Source organism: Lathamus discolor, chromosome 23 (assembly GCF_037157495.1).
Source record: "Lathamus discolor isolate bLatDis1 chromosome 23, bLatDis1.hap1, whole genome shotgun sequence".
Classification (NCBI taxonomy): Eukaryota; Metazoa; Chordata; class Aves; order Psittaciformes; family Psittacidae; genus Lathamus; species Lathamus discolor.
In genome coordinates this window covers 2,972,834-2,991,317 of record NC_088906.1, presented here as the reverse complement: position 1 = coordinate 2,991,317, position 18,484 = coordinate 2,972,834, and the positions used below count along the sequence as shown (strand labels likewise).

At 58.9% G+C, this 18,484-nt stretch overlaps 2 protein-coding genes across 8 annotated transcripts; one reads left to right on the top strand and one right to left on the bottom strand.

Annotated features, from left to right (window-relative positions):
* Window positions 1-76: 76 nt before the first annotated feature.
* Window positions 77-3,002, top strand: MCRS1 (microspherule protein 1). Of its 3 annotated transcripts, none has more exons than XM_065659787.1 (14): window positions 77-445; window positions 584-713; window positions 789-918; window positions 998-1,156; window positions 1,230-1,339; window positions 1,419-1,527; window positions 1,605-1,743; window positions 1,830-1,905; window positions 1,975-2,003; window positions 2,121-2,213; window positions 2,288-2,370; window positions 2,447-2,534; window positions 2,608-2,735; window positions 2,819-3,002. In XM_065659787.1, exons 2-14 carry the CDS (start codon window positions 604-606, stop codon window positions 2,903-2,905), a joined length of 1,341 nt encoding a protein of 446 aa, XP_065515859.1. In that variant the 5' UTR covers window positions 77-445; window positions 584-603; the 3' UTR covers window positions 2,906-3,002. The 3 variants fall into 3 exon arrangements, with proteins under 3 accessions (XP_065515859.1, XP_065515862.1, XP_065515860.1); XM_065659790.1 differs by having other exon boundaries at window positions 77-474; XM_065659788.1 differs by lacking the exon at window positions 77-445 and having other exon boundaries at window positions 515-713.
* A 15-nt stretch (window positions 3,003-3,017) lies between these two features.
* Window positions 3,018-17,588, bottom strand: SPATS2 (spermatogenesis associated serine rich 2). Of its 5 annotated transcripts, none has more exons than XM_065659786.1 (15): window positions 17,352-17,588; window positions 16,077-17,228; window positions 15,829-15,925; window positions 14,682-14,904; window positions 11,132-11,211; window positions 10,813-10,921; window positions 10,202-10,251; window positions 9,068-9,287; window positions 8,232-8,441; window positions 7,151-7,286; window positions 5,202-5,260; window positions 4,755-4,864; window positions 3,972-4,074; window positions 3,668-3,870; window positions 3,018-3,565 (listed from the first exon to the last, which is right to left on the bottom strand). In XM_065659786.1, the coding sequence occupies exons 4-15, from the start codon at window positions 14,704-14,706 to the stop codon at window positions 3,446-3,448; spliced, it is 1,425 nt and encodes a 474-aa protein (XP_065515858.1). In that variant the 5' UTR covers window positions 14,707-14,904; window positions 15,829-15,925; window positions 16,077-17,228; window positions 17,352-17,588; the 3' UTR covers window positions 3,018-3,445. The 5 variants fall into 5 exon arrangements, with proteins under 5 accessions (XP_065515858.1, XP_065515854.1, XP_065515857.1 ...); XM_065659782.1 differs by having other exon boundaries at window positions 8,232-8,444; window positions 9,038-9,287; window positions 17,352-17,587; XM_065659785.1 differs by having other exon boundaries at window positions 9,038-9,287; window positions 17,352-17,587.
* Window positions 17,589-18,484: the final 896 nt, after the last annotated feature.

The following is an 18,484-nucleotide window of genomic DNA, read 5'->3' as shown; positions in this document are numbered from 1 at the left end:
AAGGAGGCAGGGAGCGGCCATGATGGGTGTGGCGAAAAGGGGGGGGCGGGGCCGCCGTGATGGGTGTAGGCAAGGGGGAGCCGCCATGATGGGAGCGGCCGTTTCGGCGTTTGGCTGCGCTGCCGCGGCCGGGGCGGGCTCTGTGTACCGGGACAACGAGGCGCGTCCCCGCGCCGCTTCCTGCCCCGGTCCCAGCTCCGATCCCTGTTCGACGTCCCGGTAACAGCGGCGCAGAACGGAGGCGGCCCCGCCCTGCCCTTAGTCAAGATGGCGGCGCCCTGACCCGAGGCGCGCAGGGGCCTCGCTTTGAGGATGGCGCCGCCCAGCGCGGCTTCAAAGCGTCTGACGTGACGTCACCTTCCGCCGGGTACCCGGAGCGGCGCCATTGATGGTGGCGGAGGCGGCGGCGGCCGCGGCCCGTTCCCGGTGCCCGCTCAGGGCGATGGTGAGGCTGGGCCCGGCGCCGTTCCCGCTGTGAGCCCTGGGACCGGGCCCACCTCCGGTGTGAGCTCCGGGGGCACCGGGCCCGTTCCCGGTGTGAGTTCCGGAGGGGCCCGCCCTCACCTCTGCCCCCCCCTCCCAGCACCGCCGCCCCCCGCACTGATGGCGTCGGGCGCCACGAGCCGCTCCGAGGACGAGGAGTCCCTGGCGGGGCCGAAGCGGGGCCCGGCCGCGGCCTCGGGGGCCGTCCCCAAGCGCCGGAGCTCGTCTCGGTACGGCGGGGCCGAGGGCCGGGGCGGGCTCCGCCGCTCTCAGCCGCCTCCATTCTTCCTTCTCGTTCCGTCCAGGTTCATCAAGAGGAAGAAGTTCGACGATGAGCTGGTGGAGAGCAGCCTGGCCAAGCCCAGCCGCGCCAAGGGCGGCGCCGAGCCCGGGCGCTGCTCGGGGAGCGAGCCCTCCTCCAGCGAGAAGAAGAAGGTGCGGGCATGGCAGGGACCCGAGGGGGGGTGTGGGGCGCGCAGATCCCAACCCCCGCTGTGCCCCCCCCCCGCCCCAGGTCTCCAAGGCAGTGCCGGCGCCCGTCGCGCCCAGCCCGGTGCCCGCTCCCGGTCTGGCCAAGCGGCTCAAGAAGAGCAAGCAGCCGGTGCCGGTCACCAAGGACCTGGGCCGCTGGAAGCCTGCCGATGATCTCCTGCTCATCAACGCGGTGCTGCAGGTGCTGGGGGCTCCGGTTGTGGGGGGGGGGGGTCCCCCAAACTATCCCCTCCCTCACCCGGCGGCTCCCACAGACCAACGACCTGAGCGCCGTGCACCTGGGGGTGAAGTTCAGCTGCCGCTTCACGCTACGTGAGGTGCAGGAGCGCTGGTATGCACTGCTCTACGACCCCATCATCTCCAAGTGAGCGCAGGGCCTGGGGGAGGGGGGGGGCAGAGCTGGGGGCTGCGGTGGGGGCTGTAACAGTGTCCTTGCCCCGCAGGCTGGCCTGCCAGGCCATGCGGCAGCTGCACCCCGAGGCCATCGCTGCCATCCAGAGCAAGGTCCTGTACAGCAAAGCTGAGGAGCTGCTGCTCAGCAGAGTGGGATCGGTGAGAGGTGATGGGAGCTAGGGGGGGTGCAGTGGGGGTCCCCGGTGCTATGTGACCCCCTTTGCCCCGCCCTCCAGGGCAGCCAGCCCTCGCTGGATACCTTCCAGGATCTGCTGCACAAGCACCCGGATGTGTTTTACCCCTCACGCACGGCCAAGGCACTGCAGCTGCATTGGCAGCTTATGAAGCAGTATTACCTCCTGGAGGACCAGACCGGTGAGCGCGGGGGGGTCCTGTGTGCATCCCCAGCACCCCCAGACTTCCCTGCACTCCTCAATTCTTCTCTTTTCTGTTCCTTCCAGTGCAGCCGTTGCCCAAAGGGGATCAAGTGCTTAATTTCTCAGATGCTGAGGACATGGTGGATGATAGCAAATTGAAGTAAGGGGATAGGGGAGGCGGGGGGGGGAAAAGAGGGGACCTCATTCTCATCCCACCTCTGCTCCATAGAGATGTGCGGGACGAGGTGCTGGAGCACGGTGAGTCCGACTCGCTCCATTCAACAGCCTGACTCTGTGTGGGAGGTGTCCCCCCCGGAACATGGGGAGTGCCATATAGGAACCTCCCTGCTCAGCTCCCATCTCCCTCTGGCCCAGAGCTGACCGTGGCCGACAGGCGGCAAAAGCGTGAGATCCGGCAGCTGGAGCAGGAGCTGCACAAGTGGCAAGTGCTGGTGGACAGCATCACAGGTAAGGGAGGGGGGGTCTGGTTGTGCCCCTCCCTCCCCATGTGCCCCCCCACATCCCTGTTGTTGTCCCTCCAGGGATGAGCTCCCCGGACTTTGACAGCCAGACCCTGGCTGTGCTGCGGGGCCGCATGGTTCGGTACCTGATGCGCTCCCGGGAGGTGAGACCCCGCCTCCAACAGAGCCCCCCCACCCTGTGGACCTCCCCCCAACATCCTCTTTTGCCTTCCCCCCCAGATCACCCTGGGCAGAGCTACCAAGGACAACCAGATTGATGTGGACCTGGCGCTGGAGGGGCCAGCCTGGAAGATCTCCCGCAAGCAGGGTGGGTTTGGGGGGGTCTGGGGCAAGGGGGGCAGTGCCCCCCATCTTCTCACCCCTTTTCCCCTTCTCTCCAGGTGTCATTAAGTTGAAAAACAATGGGGACTTCTTCATTGCCAACGAGGGCCGGCGCCCCATCTACATCGACGGGCGCCCTGTGCTGGGTGGCAGCAAGTGGAAGCTCAACAACAACTCTGTGGTGGAGGTGAGCCCCAAGGCCATGGGAAAGAGTCCTGGGGCGGGGGGGGGGGGCTGTCCCAATGCTCATTCTCTGTTCTGTCCCACCAGATAGCGAGTCTCCGCTTTGTTTTCCTTATCAACCAGGACCTCATTGCCCTCATCAAGGCAGAAGCAGCCAAGCTGGCCCAGCAGTGAGTGGGGGGCTGCTTGGGCCGCCCCCCCCGCGGGGATCTGCCCCCCTTGCAACCCCATGGATGGGGGTGGCACTTCCCAATAAAGCCCCTCAATGGACTCCAGGGCCCAGAGCTGCGGTTCATGGGTTTAATCTCTTCAAATTAAGACATTTGGAGTTCAAGAGAAGGAAAGAAAAGTGGGGGGGGAGGGGGGTAAAGTTGCAGACCCCCCCAGCACCCCTAAGAACCTCCCTAGGCCCCCACAATGTGGCTTTAGGCACCCGGCCCCTCTAATGCTGCAGTTGAGCTGAGGGAGGACACGGGGCGGGAGGAAGAGGGAAGGATTAAAGCCAAGAGATTCCAACATGGAAAACCCAGGGATGAGCAAAGGGGTGGGGGCGCTTGCCCTCCTCATCCTCGCTGCCAGCACGGGATGAAGGTGGGGAAGGACAGGCTGGAGCTGGGGCGAGGGGAACATAAAGCAAAGGGTTGGGGGGGGAAGAGGCAAAAGAGCCCAAAATGGCACAAAAGGAGCCCGGTGACCGGGCGCTGGAGCCACGGTTCAGGCGCGGGCCCCCTCCTGCCGTGCACGGGGCCGGCGCTGTGGGGGCGCTGCCGGCGGCCGGGGTTGGGCTACGGGGGGTGGCTGCAGTCGGGATCCTCCTCCCGGCCTCCTGGTGCGCTGCAAGAGAAGAGGCTCAGTGAGGGACGGATGCAGCAGTGTTGCTGCAGCCCTGTGCATCCCATCTCCCCAGCTCCGGTGCCCTGGGGCCGGTGCAGTTACCTCTCGTGCTGGCTGCGAGGGTTGGCTACCGGTGTCCCCCGTGGGTCCCTCTGCTGCAGCCGGGGGCTTCTTGGTGCCTGTGCTCAGGCTGGTGGCGGTGGTTGGACCAGGGCGGGGCGCGGTGTCCCCGGGGCTGCCGAGGGCTGCGGCTGTGAGTGAGCTGCACCGGGACCGCGTGGAGTAACTGTTCTTCGGGTGGGAAACTGTGCGAGGAAGAGCCCTGGGGTCAGTGCTGGAGGGGGGACATGGAGCATCCCCAATCCAGTAGCAGAAGTAGGAAAGGGGGGTGCAGCACCTCCCTCACCTTGGCCAAAGGCAGCGATGCTTCTCTTGAGCGCATCCAGGTCGCAAGAGAACCGTGCCACCCGGCCCAGGTCCTCATCGTACTTGCGCTCACTCACAAAGTGCTGCTCGTGAGAGGCAGAACACGAGGTTAGGGCAAGAAATTTAGGGGAAACATTGCCATAAGTGGGAATCTGCGCTGGGAGCTGCTCGGGGGCACTGGGAAGGGGGTGGCAATGGTCACTTCTGGGAACCATTTCTGCTCCATGCAACCACCCCTAATCCATGGAACAATCCCCAGTCCATGCAGTTGGCACAGCCCTGGTCCCTGGACACTCACAGAGGAGCTGGTTTCTTGCTGCACTAATCCTGTTCTACGGCTGGTGTTTTACAGACCTCCAGTACCTAAAGGGACTACAGGAGACCTGGAGAGGGACTTTGACAAGGAATGCAGGGACAGGATAAGGGGAATGTCTTTAACCTGCCAGAGGGGAGATGGAGATGGGATCTTAGGAGGAAGTTCTTCCCAATGAGGGAGGTGGGACATGAAATGGGTTGTATGGAGAAGCTGTGGCTGCCCCATTCCTGGAAGTGTTTAAGGCCAGGCTGGATGGGGCTTGGAGCAACCTGGTCTAGTGGAAGGTGGCCCTGCCTGTGATTGGAGCTGGAGGAGCTTTAAGGTTATTTCATCCCAACCCATTCCACGGTTCTAATCTCCAGACCAAGGGCTTTAAATGAAGGTGTCCCCAGGGGAACAACTGCCTCCTGGTGGGTCTGAGCAGGAGCCTGATGAGGGTGTACTCACCTTGATGTCAGCCCGGAGCTCCACCAGCTGCTCCTCAGACATCCTCACAGCCACGTCCGTCATCTTCTTTAGCGCCTCTGCCTTCCTCTGCCGGCTGCCCAGGATCTCCACTGGGAACACGGTGTGGCTCAGCACCACACCAGGACCAGCACTGCACCAGTACCAGGCTCCCCTGAGCCCCCTCGTCCCACCCATGCACCAGCAGCACTGGGAAAGCCCCTCTCATCCACCCTCGATCATGAAGCTCTTTGGGAATAGCACCCCCATGGAGGCTCAGCCAGGGGCAGGTGGTGGCAGGGGGGCAAGTCACGCTATGGACAGGCTTTGGGTGGGAATGGAGCTGGAATGTGGGAATAAGGGGGATAGGAGGTAATTCAATGGAATCCTGGTGCTGGGGGTCCCTCCAGCAGCACCCACAGCTCTTGCAGGGGAGAACAAGAGGCTTACTCGCTTCTGCTTTCACTTTGTCCATCTCAGCCAGCAACGCCACCTCCCGATCCATAAGGCTGGAATGACAGGGAGAAATGGAGCATTAAACAAAGGCTGGTGCCATCCCACGGCAGAAGATCCCCAGAGGGCGGCAGGAGCGAGCTGGGACCGGCGGCATTCTGAACAAACCGCATCAGCCTCTGAACACCATTGGAAAGGGGAGAAGGAGCTGTGGGGCTTCTTCCCGCTGGGCTCCATCCCTGAGGAAAACAGGGAACAACGTGGAAAAGAGGAGCTTAAAATACAAGAGAAGTGGGATGAGCAGCAGATCCCTCCAGAGCTGTATCTGCAGCATCCTCAGCTCTGCTCATCCCAAGGTTCCTCCCGCACAACCTGGGGATGTTGAGAACTGGGAAGGTGCTTCTTGGGAATGCTGTTACTTGGGAATGGGATTTCTTGGAGCCACCACCTGAACGCGAATCAAGGCACATCTGCTCTGTGAGGTGGGATCAATGGAAGCAATTCCCTCTCAGCAGCAGCTCTGACATTTACCTGCTTGTGGTGATTTATGGCCCATCCAGCTCCTGCTCTGGGCAGGATTGGTGACAGCAGGAGCACAGCCAGGGCCTGGCCTGGGGCAGGGACATGGAGCTGGGCAGAGCCAGCACCCGCTTGGGATGGAGCCTCTGTTCCTGCTGCCGACCCATGGGGAAGCACATCCTGGTCCCTCTCTGCTGCCACAGTCCCCTCGCAGCGGGGCTTTGAGGATGTTTAAGCAACGCATAGGGAAGCACAAAGGCTCCAGGTGGGATTTCCCTGCTGGGATCCTTTCCAGCCCCATTGCCCTCCAGCCCCTAGCCCCTTGTCCATAGGGAAGGTGAAGGTTGGGAACATCAGGAAGCCTCCGCGCTCAGCAGGACTGGAAAGGGCAGCCCTGACAGGCAGAGGTTAAAGCAACCCAAGCTTTGCTGCTCCAATGCCCTGTTCCAGCTGAACAAACCTGCTTCCAGGTCTGCCTTTGGCAGGAAGCCACCCAGAGGCCATGGGCTCTGCTGTGGGGTTTAAAGATCCACTTCATCCTCCTCTGGGTCATGGAGGGGGGAAGCAGCATGGAAAAGCCCATTAAAGAAGGTGAAGGTGCTGGAGGGCAGCAAAGGGAATGTTTCCCTTCTCCCTGGGCAGCAGTTCCCAGGGTGTTTGCTGAGGGAGGCTCCTCTGGGCTGGCACCCCCCTCCCTGCTCCCGGAACCATGTCCTGCTCGGAGCCAGGGCTCTCTCAGCATGACGTGAATGTTCCACAGGCAAAGGTGAGGAGCTGCCCACAGGGAGAGGGTTTGGCTTGGAGACACCAAGAACACCCTTAACCTGACCTATGGGGCTGGGGGAGGCTCCTCAGGTGAAACATCGCCTCAAAACAGAGCCAAGAGCTGGGCTGAGAATGGGGCAGGATGGTCCCTGGTGGTGCTGCACCCCCAGCAGATCCATGTCTCCCTGCACTGAGGATCTCAAGGAGCAGCGTTTGCTCCTCACAGCCACACGCTGAGCTCCAGTGCAGGGTGAGCACCAGGCTGACAGCTCCTCACACCTCCTGCATCCACAATGACTCTGTCAGACACGAGCCCCAGCTCAGCAGAGCCTCAAATCCCACCTCACAACGAGCTTAACCTCTGTGCCAGCTCCTCAGCACCCTCACAGGGAAGAATTCCTTCCTAAGAGCCCATCTCAATCTCCCCTCTGGCAGGTTAAAGCCATTCCCTTTGTCCTGCCCCTCCATTCCTTATCCAAAGCCCCTCTCCAGGTTTCCTGTAGCCCCTTTAGGCACTGGAGCTGCTCTAAGATCTCCCTGGAGCCCAGCTCTCAGCCTGGCTCCACGGCAGAGCTGCTTCAGCCCTTGGAAAGCTGCAGTTTTATCCCAGGTGGCTTTTCCCAAAGCTGGAACACCTGGATCTATCCCTGCGTGAAACTCACCTGCTCTGAAGCTCGGCAAAGACCTGCTTCATCCTCTTGATGGAAGCATCCATCTCCTCCTTCACCACTACCCGGTACCGTGCCAGCGACACGGTGCAGCGCTGGAGATCCTTCACTGACTTCTCAATGTTGGAGCCTACCAAGAAACAAAGTGAGCTCGAGCCTTGTCCTCCTAGCAGGGACCTATGGCATTCCCTCTCCTTTTAACACCAGGCATGGCTTGAGTTAAAATCTCCCTTCCCCAGGAGGCTTCCAGCACTTCCCTCTGTGGCAGTGATATCCCTCCATGTTTCTCAATCCCCAAGAGAAACCAAATGCATTTGTGGTAGGGACCTGCTCCAAAGGCCACCCACCCAACACCAAATGATGCTTCACATGGAGGGAATTCTCTTGGAAAGGAAGATGAAGGCTCTTTCCTTGCAAGGATGGCTCTGGCCCCACGGTGAGCCCTTGCCCTGCTCTCTGGAGCTCACTACCCTGCCAAGCTGCATTAACCCCACTCCTGACAGCATCCCTGTGTGGGAGGAGCACAAGGACACCACTTCATGCCCTTGCACTGAAAAGAAACACAGCGGGGTCTGCGGTGCCTCCTGTCCCCAGTGGTGCCTGTAAGAGCTCAGCTGTGCAGGAAGCACTTGGCGAGGGGGGAACAGGGGACAGAGGCGGTGGCTGTCACCTCTGCTGACAGGATGTGCCCAACATGTGGCCTTTCTCACCCAGATGAGAGCCAGGCTGGAGGTGCTGCGAGGAGCGACCCAGCCCCGCTCACACCCACTCTGGTGCTCTGGGCACTGGAGCTAAACTGCTGCCACAGGTCCTGCTGAACGGGAGGAGCAGGGGTAGAGCAGAGGGACAGGGTGCAATGAGCTGCCCAGAGGCAACCAGGGTGCTTGCTCGCATTAAAATCAATGTCCAGTGGGCTCAGCACTGTCTGACAGTGCTGTCGTGGCACAGACACAACGAGAGCCTGGCCTGAAGCAACCTGCTCTGGTACTTGGGGGGGCAGAGACAGCAATGGGAGGGCAGAGCTGACACTGGGGGGGCAGAGCTGGCAATGAGGGGGCAGAGCCTCAGGTCTTACCCAGCTTCCTGTTGGCAGGAGACAGGGGCATGTCCTCGAGGCGGGTTGCAGACAGGGAGGCAGGAGTGGAGTGGCTCAGTGCTGACCTGGACAGAGACCTGCCAGTGCTCCGGTGCTCAGGCCGCTGCCTGAGGGATGAAGGGCTCTGGGAAGGATGCAGGGTGAGCGATTGTGTGTCAAAGTCTGCTATCCCATTCGCTAGGTCAGGCACTGCTGTAGGAAAGCACACTGCTTTAAAGGGGGAGGCTGGGAGGGCGGCAGAGCGCTGTCCACCGCAACCATCACAAGCAAACCAAAGCAGAGACCAGCCCCTCAGAGGTGAGCTGGAACCCGAGGGGCAGGAGGCAGCTCTTCTGCTTTGGGAACACTCAGTGCCCGTCTCACAGAACCATGGAATGGGTTGGAAGAGACCTTAAAGGTCATCCAGCTCCAACCCCTGCCACGGGCAGGGACCCCTTCCACTGGAGCAGCTTGCTCCAAGCCCCTGTGTCCAAACTGGCCTTGAACACTGCCAGGGATGGGGCAGCCACAGCTTCTCTGGGCACCCTGTGCCAGCGCCTCAGCACCCTCACAGGGAAGAGCTTCTGCCTAAGAGCTCATCTCAGTCTCCCCTCTGGCAGGTTCAAGCCATTCCCCTTGGCCTGTCCGTACAGGCCCTTGTCCAAAGCCCCTCTCCATGTTTCTTGCAGCCCCTTTAGGCACTGGAGCTGCTCTAAGGTCTGCCCTTAAGGAGCCTTAAGGGGCTGAATCAGCCCAGCTCTCAGCCTGTCTCCAGCAGGCTCCTTCAGTGCTCCCTGGGCACTGACCTGCTCGGGGGGGCCCTGCTGGGCACTCGCACTCCTCCAGCTCCCTGGCATCAATGGAGAGCGCATCCAGACCCTCACTGAGGGAATCCACGGACTCGGTGTCATGGGCACAGCCGTTGACATGGAATCCGTTCATCCCGCCCTTCCCGGTGCTTCCCCGTGCCTCCTCCCCTCTGGATGCTGGTTTCCCCGGCTCCGGGAGGCCGCTGGGCTCTGCCTGCGGCTTGGGTTTGGGTTTCTTCTTCTTGTTCTGAGGATTGGGAATCACACCACAAAAAGGGGGAAAAGCATTAAGTGTAATTCCTGAAGGGAATTCTGCCTGCAGAAAGGAGCTGAATTAAAGCCTTTACAGCCCAAGGGGCTCCCAATCCCAGGAACAGCAGAAGGGATTGACTCCACAATGAACACAGATCCAGCAGCATTAAGGCACAAAGCACCAAGAGCAGCGCCCTGGTTATCACACAGGGGCTGAGTCATGATGGGAAGCACTGGTGAGCACCCAGGGGTGCTGTACTGGGGTGCTGTACCAGGGTGCTGTGCCCACCCTCCCCTCACCCCCTCACACAGGCCATGCAGCCACGATTCTTCTCTGCCCTCCCCACCCTCCCCACCTCGTGCTGCTGCTCTTCACGTATTCAAAGGAGCCCTTTTGAATAATGATGATTTGACTCCTGGTCCTGGCGGATTCAGGCATTAGAATATCAAATGTGGGCACTTTGCAGAGCTCTGTTTAACCCTTTTGCTGAGCAAACACCCCCAAAAGCTGCTGTGACAAAGAAATCCACGTCCTCTGAGCTCAGCCCCAAACCTGACTGCTCGGCTCTGCTGCCAAACACAGCAATATGTCTGGAGTGAGTTACAGCAGAGCTCTGCAAGGACCAAGGGACCTGACCCACATCTCCCCCACGCCGTGGGTCAGTAGAACGAAGCAGCAGTGAGGACAGGAGCCCAGAGCCTTTGCTTTGGATGCTGGGCCTGACAAGTACAGCAAATGCAAATGTGGCTGATGCTGGGTACAACTGGCTCTGTAAATCACTGCCCCTGCAGTCAGGCTCTGCTAACCCAGAGCTACAGCAACACCACACCTGCTCCTTGCCTCTCCTTTGGGTCTGAAGCTCTGAACACAGGGAAATGCTTTGGCAAAGTGCCTTGTGAAAGCATTACCTTTTTCTTGCCTGTTACAGTCCATTCCTTCAGTACTTCACTGGCATTGCCTGTAACAAAAGGCAGTGGTGAGGCTCTCCCCAGGAACACTCCCCACAGCTCAGGGTCAATGCTTGCAGGGACTGTTTTCAGTTTTGCTTTGGGAATAGGGTTTCTCCCTTTCAACACAGTCCCAGCATTAAAAACCAAGGAAAAAACACCCCTTCCCTCTGGCTTTGTCCACTGAAGGCTGAGGGAGCTGAGATGCTGCTGAGCTCCAGCTCAGCTCCCTGCTGGGCTCTCCCCAGAGACCGCCTGTCAGGAGGCTGCTCACACCTTCTGCAGGCCAGAGCCTGGCAGGGATGGGCAGTGCAGGGATGGGCAGTGCAGATGGAGCTGCAGAGCCCAGCACTGGCACCTCCCCAGAGCAGCAAATGCACCCAGCCAGGCCCAGGCAAAGTCCCTTGTGTACTCCCACTCTTTACACAGGGGCAGGAACTCCTGCTCTCATCAAACCTCCTGTACCTCAAGAGCCCCGGACCTCAAGAGCCCGGGAACACACCCAGCTAAGGAGGATGCCTGTTAGGTGTCTGTGGATGTGCTGAGTCCCCCAGGCCACCAGCTGCAGGTACCTTCCATGAAGGCTTGCACCGTCCTGTCCACGCAGTTGTCGAAGTGCTGCAGCACAAGCACAATCTCATTGTTGCTCCTGTTGGGGACGATGGCTCTCACAGCACTGATCTGCGGGGGACAGAAGGGGACATGGAGAACCTGTGTGCGTCATTCCCACCCAAACCAGACCCAGGGACCCCCTCATACACCACTGAGCCCGAGTAAAACCTGGCTTTTGATGGAGTGAGCTCCTGGCCAGCACCATCCTTCCCCTAGGAGAGATGGGGATACCAGGAGCTCCCCAGCACAGGGCAGTTGAGGGTCTCAGCACACATTTACCTTCTCCTTCATGTTTTCGAAGGTTCCTCCCTGGGCTAGCACCGTGTTGGACTGCACGTCAAAAACAAAGCCAGATGGATCTGCAGAGGGAAAGCAAAGGGAAAGGCTCTTCTGAGCACCAGGCACCAGAGGTAGGATCTCAGCTCTGAGCTGCTGCTTTGCCAAGAGCCTACAAGTGAAGGACCAGGTTCTGCCCAGCCAGGTAGAACCTGTTTTGCCAATGCCCTCCTAACCCTAAAGAGATCCAGAGTCAGCTCTGGGTCAGTTTAACCAACCATGGAGCAAAGGAACTTGCTGGGGCAGAGCTGCTCCCACTCTATGCCCATACTCATCCCAGCCCAGCACTAAGGAGTTAAGAGCAGCCTGGGAGCCTGGAGCAGTGGTTAAGAGTCCCCTCCACCTGCAGATACAAATGGCAAGCAGACTGATAAATGGGCTGGAAGATCCAGCAGCTTGTGTTCCTGCCAGCCACAGTCTCCAAGGTAATGCGTAAATGATCCAGGAGAGACCCATAACAGAGACAGGCATCACGCCAGCTCTGAGGCCCACCAGTGGAGCATATAAATCTGAGCCCCACACGAGCTCCTGGTGTCACAGGGGCTGCAGGAAAGGGATCGCACTACACAACGTGCTTCCAAGCAGTGGCTCACTGCTGGGGACGGTTCTCTTGCACCCTGATGCCTCAAGCCCTGCGTGGAGCTGGGGAGAAACCAGAGAAAGCTCCTCAGGTGGCTTTGGGGAACACCAGGGGAGGGATATGTGCCATAGGGCCCCTATTCCCAGCTGCTGATCCGTGTTCTTCCCCCCACCTCTTCTAAATAAGCAGGACGCACTTCCGAGCCACCCCATTGACTTCCAGAGACATTGATGTAGCATTTAAAACAGCTGCCTCCAAGCCCTGCCAGAGCCAAGCGTGATGGAAAGGTCAGGCTCTTGTGAGGCTGCACACGAGCAGTTCAATCCTTCCTCTTCCATCCTTCCCCAGGAGCACAATTCCCTCCAGCTTCCCAAGCCCAAATTCCTAACTTCCAGCTCTTCATCTTCTCAGTGGCTTTGCCAGCACTGAGAACAGCAATCTTCCCTCAAAATCCCTGCGGAGCCGCCTCCAAGGATGTAAGAGCAGGGAAGATGAAGCTCTGCCCATCCTGAGCCACTCCATCGCAGCGGCTTTGCTTCCACTCGGCTCTTCTAGGGCCGGAGCTCAGCCCCAGTCCTGTGAATGGGAAGGTGTTTGTCATGCACGGATCAACCCGACACTGCCCCTGAGCACCCATAAATGGGGCTCTGCTGTGACACTGGGGATGTGCAGGAAGGATGGAATGTTAAACACCAGCACCGTCAGACTGGGGCAACCAACACATCCGAATCCCATCCCATGGAATAGGAGAGGCTCCTGACCAAAGCTCAGGCTCTGTGTCCCTCAGGCTGATCCCTCTGCATTACCCTACACACACACTGAGCCCCAGGGATGGTGCCCATAGTCCCCACTGCTCCCCTGCTCCCAGTGCACCCTCCAGGCACACAGGTGGGAAGAATCCCTTCATCTCAAAGCATTTCCCTGTGTGTTGCAGTGCTATTTCTTGGAGTAACCAATGCAGGATCCCTCTAGCTCCTCTGGGACCCGGAGCCAGCCCTTGCTCTATGAAACACTCCATCAGCTCTTATGGAAACTCCTTTAAGCCCCCAAGAGCAGCTTCAGCTGGAATTTCTCCCACATTTGGGGTTTTGTGGCTCCGGCCAAAACCTTCCCAAAGACCTGTCACCATTCCCAGATTTCTGCTTTCCAGCCAGTGAAACAGCTCCTCGGTGCAGCCCTAGGAGCAGGAGCCCAGGTGCTGCTTCCCTCAGGACCTGCCATGTCCGAAGTGCGGCTGGATGTGACCTGACCGCTTTACAGATAGAGCCACTTCCTCCTCTGCACAGATCTGATGAGTAAAGAGTGAGTAACCTCCAGCAGCACCAAGCCCTGCACAGCTGCACCACTCAGAGCTGAGCTGTTCATTGCTGTGCTCATGGCACCGCTGGACCAGGGGGGCTCCCATCCCTTCCACAACTACTGCATTATTCAAAGTGGGCCTGGCTGGCTCCTCTCCCCCAACACTTCCTCCAGTCCTTTGTTCTGCTGCAGAGGGGCTTTGTTCCACTTCCAGAACAAGCCATTCCTTACCTGAGCAGCAGCAACACTCCCAGGCAGAGGGCTGGGAATCCTTGCCTGCATTAACATTCCAAAGCAGCAGGAAAGTGGTCATTGGCAATTCAAGGCCAGGCAAGAGGCTTGGTTTAACCCTCATTTCCCCTCATGGCCTGGTGCTGGAGAGCAGCAAGACAAAGCCTTGAGCATGCTGCTCTGTGTCATGCTCCAGATCCCTTCACTTTCCTTCAGGAGCCCTCCAGGTGTTCGCTCCATGCTGCTCTGCCCCACAGCACCTAGTGCTGCTCTCCTTCACCAGACCCCCAGGATCAGCTTCCCACGATCCCTCTCCTTGTTCCCCACCAGGTACCCCTTATTCCCCTCCTGTTTGCCTCTTGCCAGGCTCTGTTCCCAGCATCATTCCATCCTCCTCATGCTCCTGAAGCTTCCAGGAGCACAAGGAACAACCAGCACCTTCCAAACCCGCTCCCACATCATTCTACCCAGTTGCCATTGCTGCTCCTCAAGGCTCCGAACCCAGCAGGGCTGGGCTGTCTGAGGACACAGCTCCTCAGGTAGGCAGCATCACTACAGAGAACAAAAGCTGCTCAGATGCAGATGATAGGAATTGTCACCCCCATTCCCTTCAATTATTAATTAGGAGCCAGTTCAAATAGAAGAAGCCACAAACCCCCTTGCTTCCCCTGGCAGTACACACTGGGATTAATTCTCCACTCGGGACAAAGCTCATCCCTCCCTGGAATACACTGCCTGGCGCAGGAGCAGCTTCACCAGAGGAATAGGCAAACCAGAGAGGACGAAGCAAGGAGAAAAGCTGCTCCCAACCTGCTTCTTGTGCTTTTCCACAGGGGAAACGGATTGAAGGAGGTCAAGTTTGGATCAGGGAGCTGAGCTTGCCCATCCCAAGTTTCCCAATTGGATTCCTGGCAGGACAAGAAAGGCCAAGGCAGGAGAGGGGGCACAAGGGCTGCAGAAGGAATGGGGTCTAGTTTTGGTAGAGCTGACCCCATAAGGAACCCATAATTCCTCATGAGGGACCCAGAATTCCCTGTGAGGGACCTGGAATTCCTCATGAGGGACCCATAATTTCTCATGAGGGACCTCCAGGGTTCCCCAGGCCCTGGGGCCAGAAGGCATCAACTGGGGATCCCAGCTGTATCCTGGTTTTCCTCTCCCGTCTGCACCTGTCATGTCCCAGCGGGATTCAGGAAGACGATCACTGTCCAGCCACACATGAAATGCTGCTGAAGCTGTCACCAGGAGGCTCGGAGCTGTCACCACGGAGGTGACAAGGAGCTGCAGCAGCTCTGATGGGGACCCAGCAAACCCAGTTAACTCCTTCCATAATGGAGAGCTTAGGAATCACTGGTGCCCACTGCAGCATTCCATGGCTCTTACCTCTGGTGTTTTGCTTCCTAGACATTTCCAGGCACACAGGAAGGGGGAATGACAGCAGCAGCAGTATCCTCGCCCCCGAGCAATGGATCCGAGCAGGAAGCAGCAGGGATCTGGGATGGGATGGTCAAATGGGGTCTGGGGTGGCAGCTGCAACCACGGCGCTTCCTGGGAAGAGGAGCTCCTGGTCAGGAAGGCTTCCCTGGGAAAGGGAAAGTCTCAGAGTCTGGAAAGGAAAGAAATGGGAATATCAAGGAAGGAAAGGGTTGAAGTGATGCTGAGGACACCCCCAGGCTTCTTGGAGCCACCTTAGGAAGGGAATCAGTGTCAAGCAGGGAAAGGGAGGGGTGTGAAACAGCACCAAGATCCAGGTGCAATTCTAACAGGCTCCATTCCAAGCTGCTTTAAACCAGTGCCTAAGGAGGGAGGGATAAACCCACCGGAACAGCGGCATTCCCATAAGTTTTTCAATGCCTTTTCCCTGCTTAATCCAAGCAAGCTGGAGCCCAAACCTGCCCTGTCCATATGGAATTACAGCATTCCCTGTGCCGGCCCTGACTGAGGGAGGCAGTGAGAGGCCGGTGACAGGTTAAACAAAGAACAAGAGGATCCACAAGGTAAGGAAACAATGGAAGGGGAGGATCCGGCCCTGCACAAAGCCTCAAAGCTGGAAGCAAAATTGGAAAAATAGGGAAAAACAGGGAAAAGCCATCCCCAAACACTGGCCATTGGATGTGAGGAATGCAGTGAGGCTCCTGGCACACAGGAACTGGCCTCAGTGTGGCAGGTTCAGCCCCAGGGTCCAAACCCAGACATTCCCACCATTGGGATTTTATTTGCTCCAGAGTTGTTTCGAATCCCTGCCCCTGAAAATCCAAATCCCAGAGCACAAAAAGGGATTTTTACCTGCCAAGAATCCCAGAACATTCCCAGTTAAATCCTTTCATTCCTTCAGAGGCACCAAATCCCCCCTGGAAAACACGGTGGCCATTGAGCTCTGCTCCAGCTGGGAATTCCGTGCGGGATCAGGCACGGCTCGGAGCTCAGTCCAAGTAGTTTCACTTCCCGCTGTGCCCGCACCAGGAACGGCGCCAGAGGCGGGAGATAAGGGCGGGTGGGGAAGGTGCCCTGTGACAGCAGAGCTCCGTACCTGATCCCAGGCGGAAAAGCCAATCCCAAAGCACTTTAGCAGCCCAGAAAGGGAGTTTTCCCTGTTTCAAAGGGGAAAACTAAACAGTGCTGAAGTCCTGTGGTGGGAACAAACATAGAACAGGCTTAGAATTACTCCTTGGCAAGCTGGATTCCAAGCATGGGAGTGATACCAGGCTGGCAACCAAAGCCTACAGGGATGCGAGGATGGGAAGATGCAGCCCATGGAAAGAGTCCCCTGTTACCTACACAGGAAAAGTTCAGCAGATCCCATTGGAAACAAACGTTCCCATTAACGGCACAACCAGTGGCTCCTTTGGGAAGCAGGAAAAGCTCCGGCGCTTTAGAGGCAGCAGGGAAGAGCCAGGTTCGGAATCACACACAGCGGCTGCTCCCACTCCAGCAGCCGACTTGTGGAGCTCAACAGCTCCCTATGGAAGGGAAAGGGATGAACAAGGAGCAGTTTGTCTGGATTTGGGTTTAGGAGGCTATGGAAGAGCTTTTTGCTGGGAAATGGGGAATTCTGACAGGGAATGTGCTGCCAGAGAGGTTTCACATTCACATTGTGCAGCAGTTCCTGGCTCTGGGGTTCAGCAGCCACTTCCTTTCCCGGTTTTTACCTCCATGGAGCTCATCCAGACCCATTCCTGGAGCCATCCCAGAGCCATTCCCAAAGCACATCCCAGAGGAGAAATGCTCCAGGGTATAACTGAGCACTGTGAATACAACCCCATTGTCCAAGCCTCTGGCACCTCGGGAATGCAGGAGCTTCCCCAGCTCTGAATCCCTCCTGTAGGGAATTAACTCCTTTCCCAGCCTGGGCCAGTTCCAGAAGGGACGGCTCCATTGGGGATATCGGGATTTATTCTACCTGCCATAGGACACAGGAAGTTTTAGCAGCAAATCCCAGTTCACACACACGCCTGCTCCAACAGAGCCTCCATCCTTCCTGCTCCAAGAACTTTCCTTCCCTGAAACAGGCCACGGATCATTCCCATTGGAACCCCACATCCAGGAGCAGGGAATTGCAACCTGGGGATGGGGTTTTAGCCCCTCAAACCCTTTCCCAAAGCTCCTTCCAGCAAACACCAGCTGGACTGGAGCAAGGTGCCAGCACGAAGCAGCTATTCCCTTTGGATGAGGCCTTTCCGGCTGCTGGAGGAAGGATTAGGAATGATACAACGACAAGAACCATTTGAGGATGAATAAAGTCAGGTTCTCAATATCCCTCATGGATTTGGGGAAGGCAGTTCCTGGTGTTTCCCTGGGAAGGAGCATGAAGCTGGGAGATAACAGGCTACATACCAATCAATTCCCCACTTTCCATGTCCCTGCTCCCGCTGCACTATGCCCAGGCATTTGCAATTCCCAAACATCCTCTTCAGCCTTAATTGGGCAGCACTTAGGGGCATAAAGGAGGAACAGGATAGATTCCCGAGGGGAAAACACAAGGAAACACCGGGATACATCCCAGTGGTGCTTTCCAACACCAGCTTCCAAAGTGCACACAGTGCTCAGAGGTACCTGAACAAGGAGCAGAGCAGGGTGTGTGCTCCTTGGGCAGGATTCCTGCCGGGATGCTGTTGCCACACTCGGATTCCACAAAGTGGGAATCACTGGTAGGATCAAGATCCTCGATACCCTCAGAGAGACGTGGAAACATTGCTCCCTATGGCTGGGAATAGCGGTTGGAGGGGGGATCACTGCTCCCCACAGAGGGGATGGGGCTGGAGGGGGGGATCATCCCCATCACCCCCCCCACAGCATCCCCATTACCCCCATAACCACCCCCAAAGCCACTCCCCCCGCCCCCCACGGCCGCCCCACCGAGGCCTCCCCTGCCCCAGCACCCGCTCAGGGCCCCCACGGCCCCCGCCCGAGCTCCTGGCCCCGGTGCCGGCGCCGCCCCCCCCGCACTCACCGGGCCCCCCCTCACCTCAGGCCGCCGCGATGCACCGGGAGGGGGGCGGAGGGCCGCGGCCCGGCAGGAGCTCTGAAGCCGCCCCACAACCAATTAGGACGCGGACACCGCTCGCTAGCCAATGGCGACGTAGGATCGCCGCAAAGCTCCCGCCCTCCGCCAATGAGAGAGGGGGAAAGGGCCGGCTTAGTCCGCCTCCTGCTCCGCCGGCCTTTCAGATGCGACGCCAGGGCCGGGCAGAGCGCTTCTGGCCAATGAGAGGGCAGAAGGGAGCAGCGGCGCGAGGAGGGTGGTGCCCCGCCAGCCAATGGAGAAGAGGTCCGGCCGACGCAAAGGCGAAAGCCCCGCCCCGTCACGCCGGGAAAGGCGGGACCAACCTCCGCCGAGAGCCAATTGGATCCAAGAGGGACGGGCCGGGGCGGGGCCGCTGGTGCCGAACGTGGACGGAAACTGCCGAGAGCCACCGCCCTGAGGCGGAAACACCCGAGTGCTCTCCGGGAACGGCCGAAGGCTGAGCGGGGGCGGGGCGGCGAGCGGCTGAGTTCGGTGGTCGCTGGTTCGGGGCCCCGCTCCGCCTCAACAGCCCCGGAGCTGGTGGGTGTGCAAGGAGCGGCGAGTTCCGCGTGCACAGACCGCGTGCAAGGCTTTGCACAAGCCCGGTGTGACGGCTCAGCCAACCCCCACCCATCCCTGTGCCCCCGACCCGCCGCTCATGTCGCAGTAGAAGGAGCAAGGC

Bases quoted from the DNA above. Each gene is read 5' to 3' on its own strand.
- MCRS1 (XM_065659787.1), top strand. From the start codon at position 604: ATGGCGTCGGGCGCCACGAGCCGCTCCGAGGACGAGGAGTCCCTGGCG. The intron at 1,528-1,604 runs GTGAGAGGTGAT...CCCGCCCTCCAG, and splicing joins TGCTCAGCAGAGTGGGATCG to GGCAGCCAGCCCTCGCTGGA. The intron at 2,736-2,818 runs GTGAGCCCCAAG...CTGTCCCACCAG, and splicing joins ACAACAACTCTGTGGTGGAG to ATAGCGAGTCTCCGCTTTGT.
- SPATS2 (XM_065659782.1), bottom strand. From the start codon at position 14,706: ATGTCTAGGAAGCAAAACACCAGAG. The intron at 10,922-11,131 runs GTAAATGTGTGC...TGTCCCCCGCAG, and splicing joins TCGAAAACATGAAGGAGAAG to ATCAGTGCTGTGAGAGCCAT. The intron at 3,566-3,667 runs GTAACTGCACCG...CTTCTCTTGCAG, and splicing joins CCTCGCAGCCAGCACGAGAG to CGCACCAGGAGGCCGGGAGG.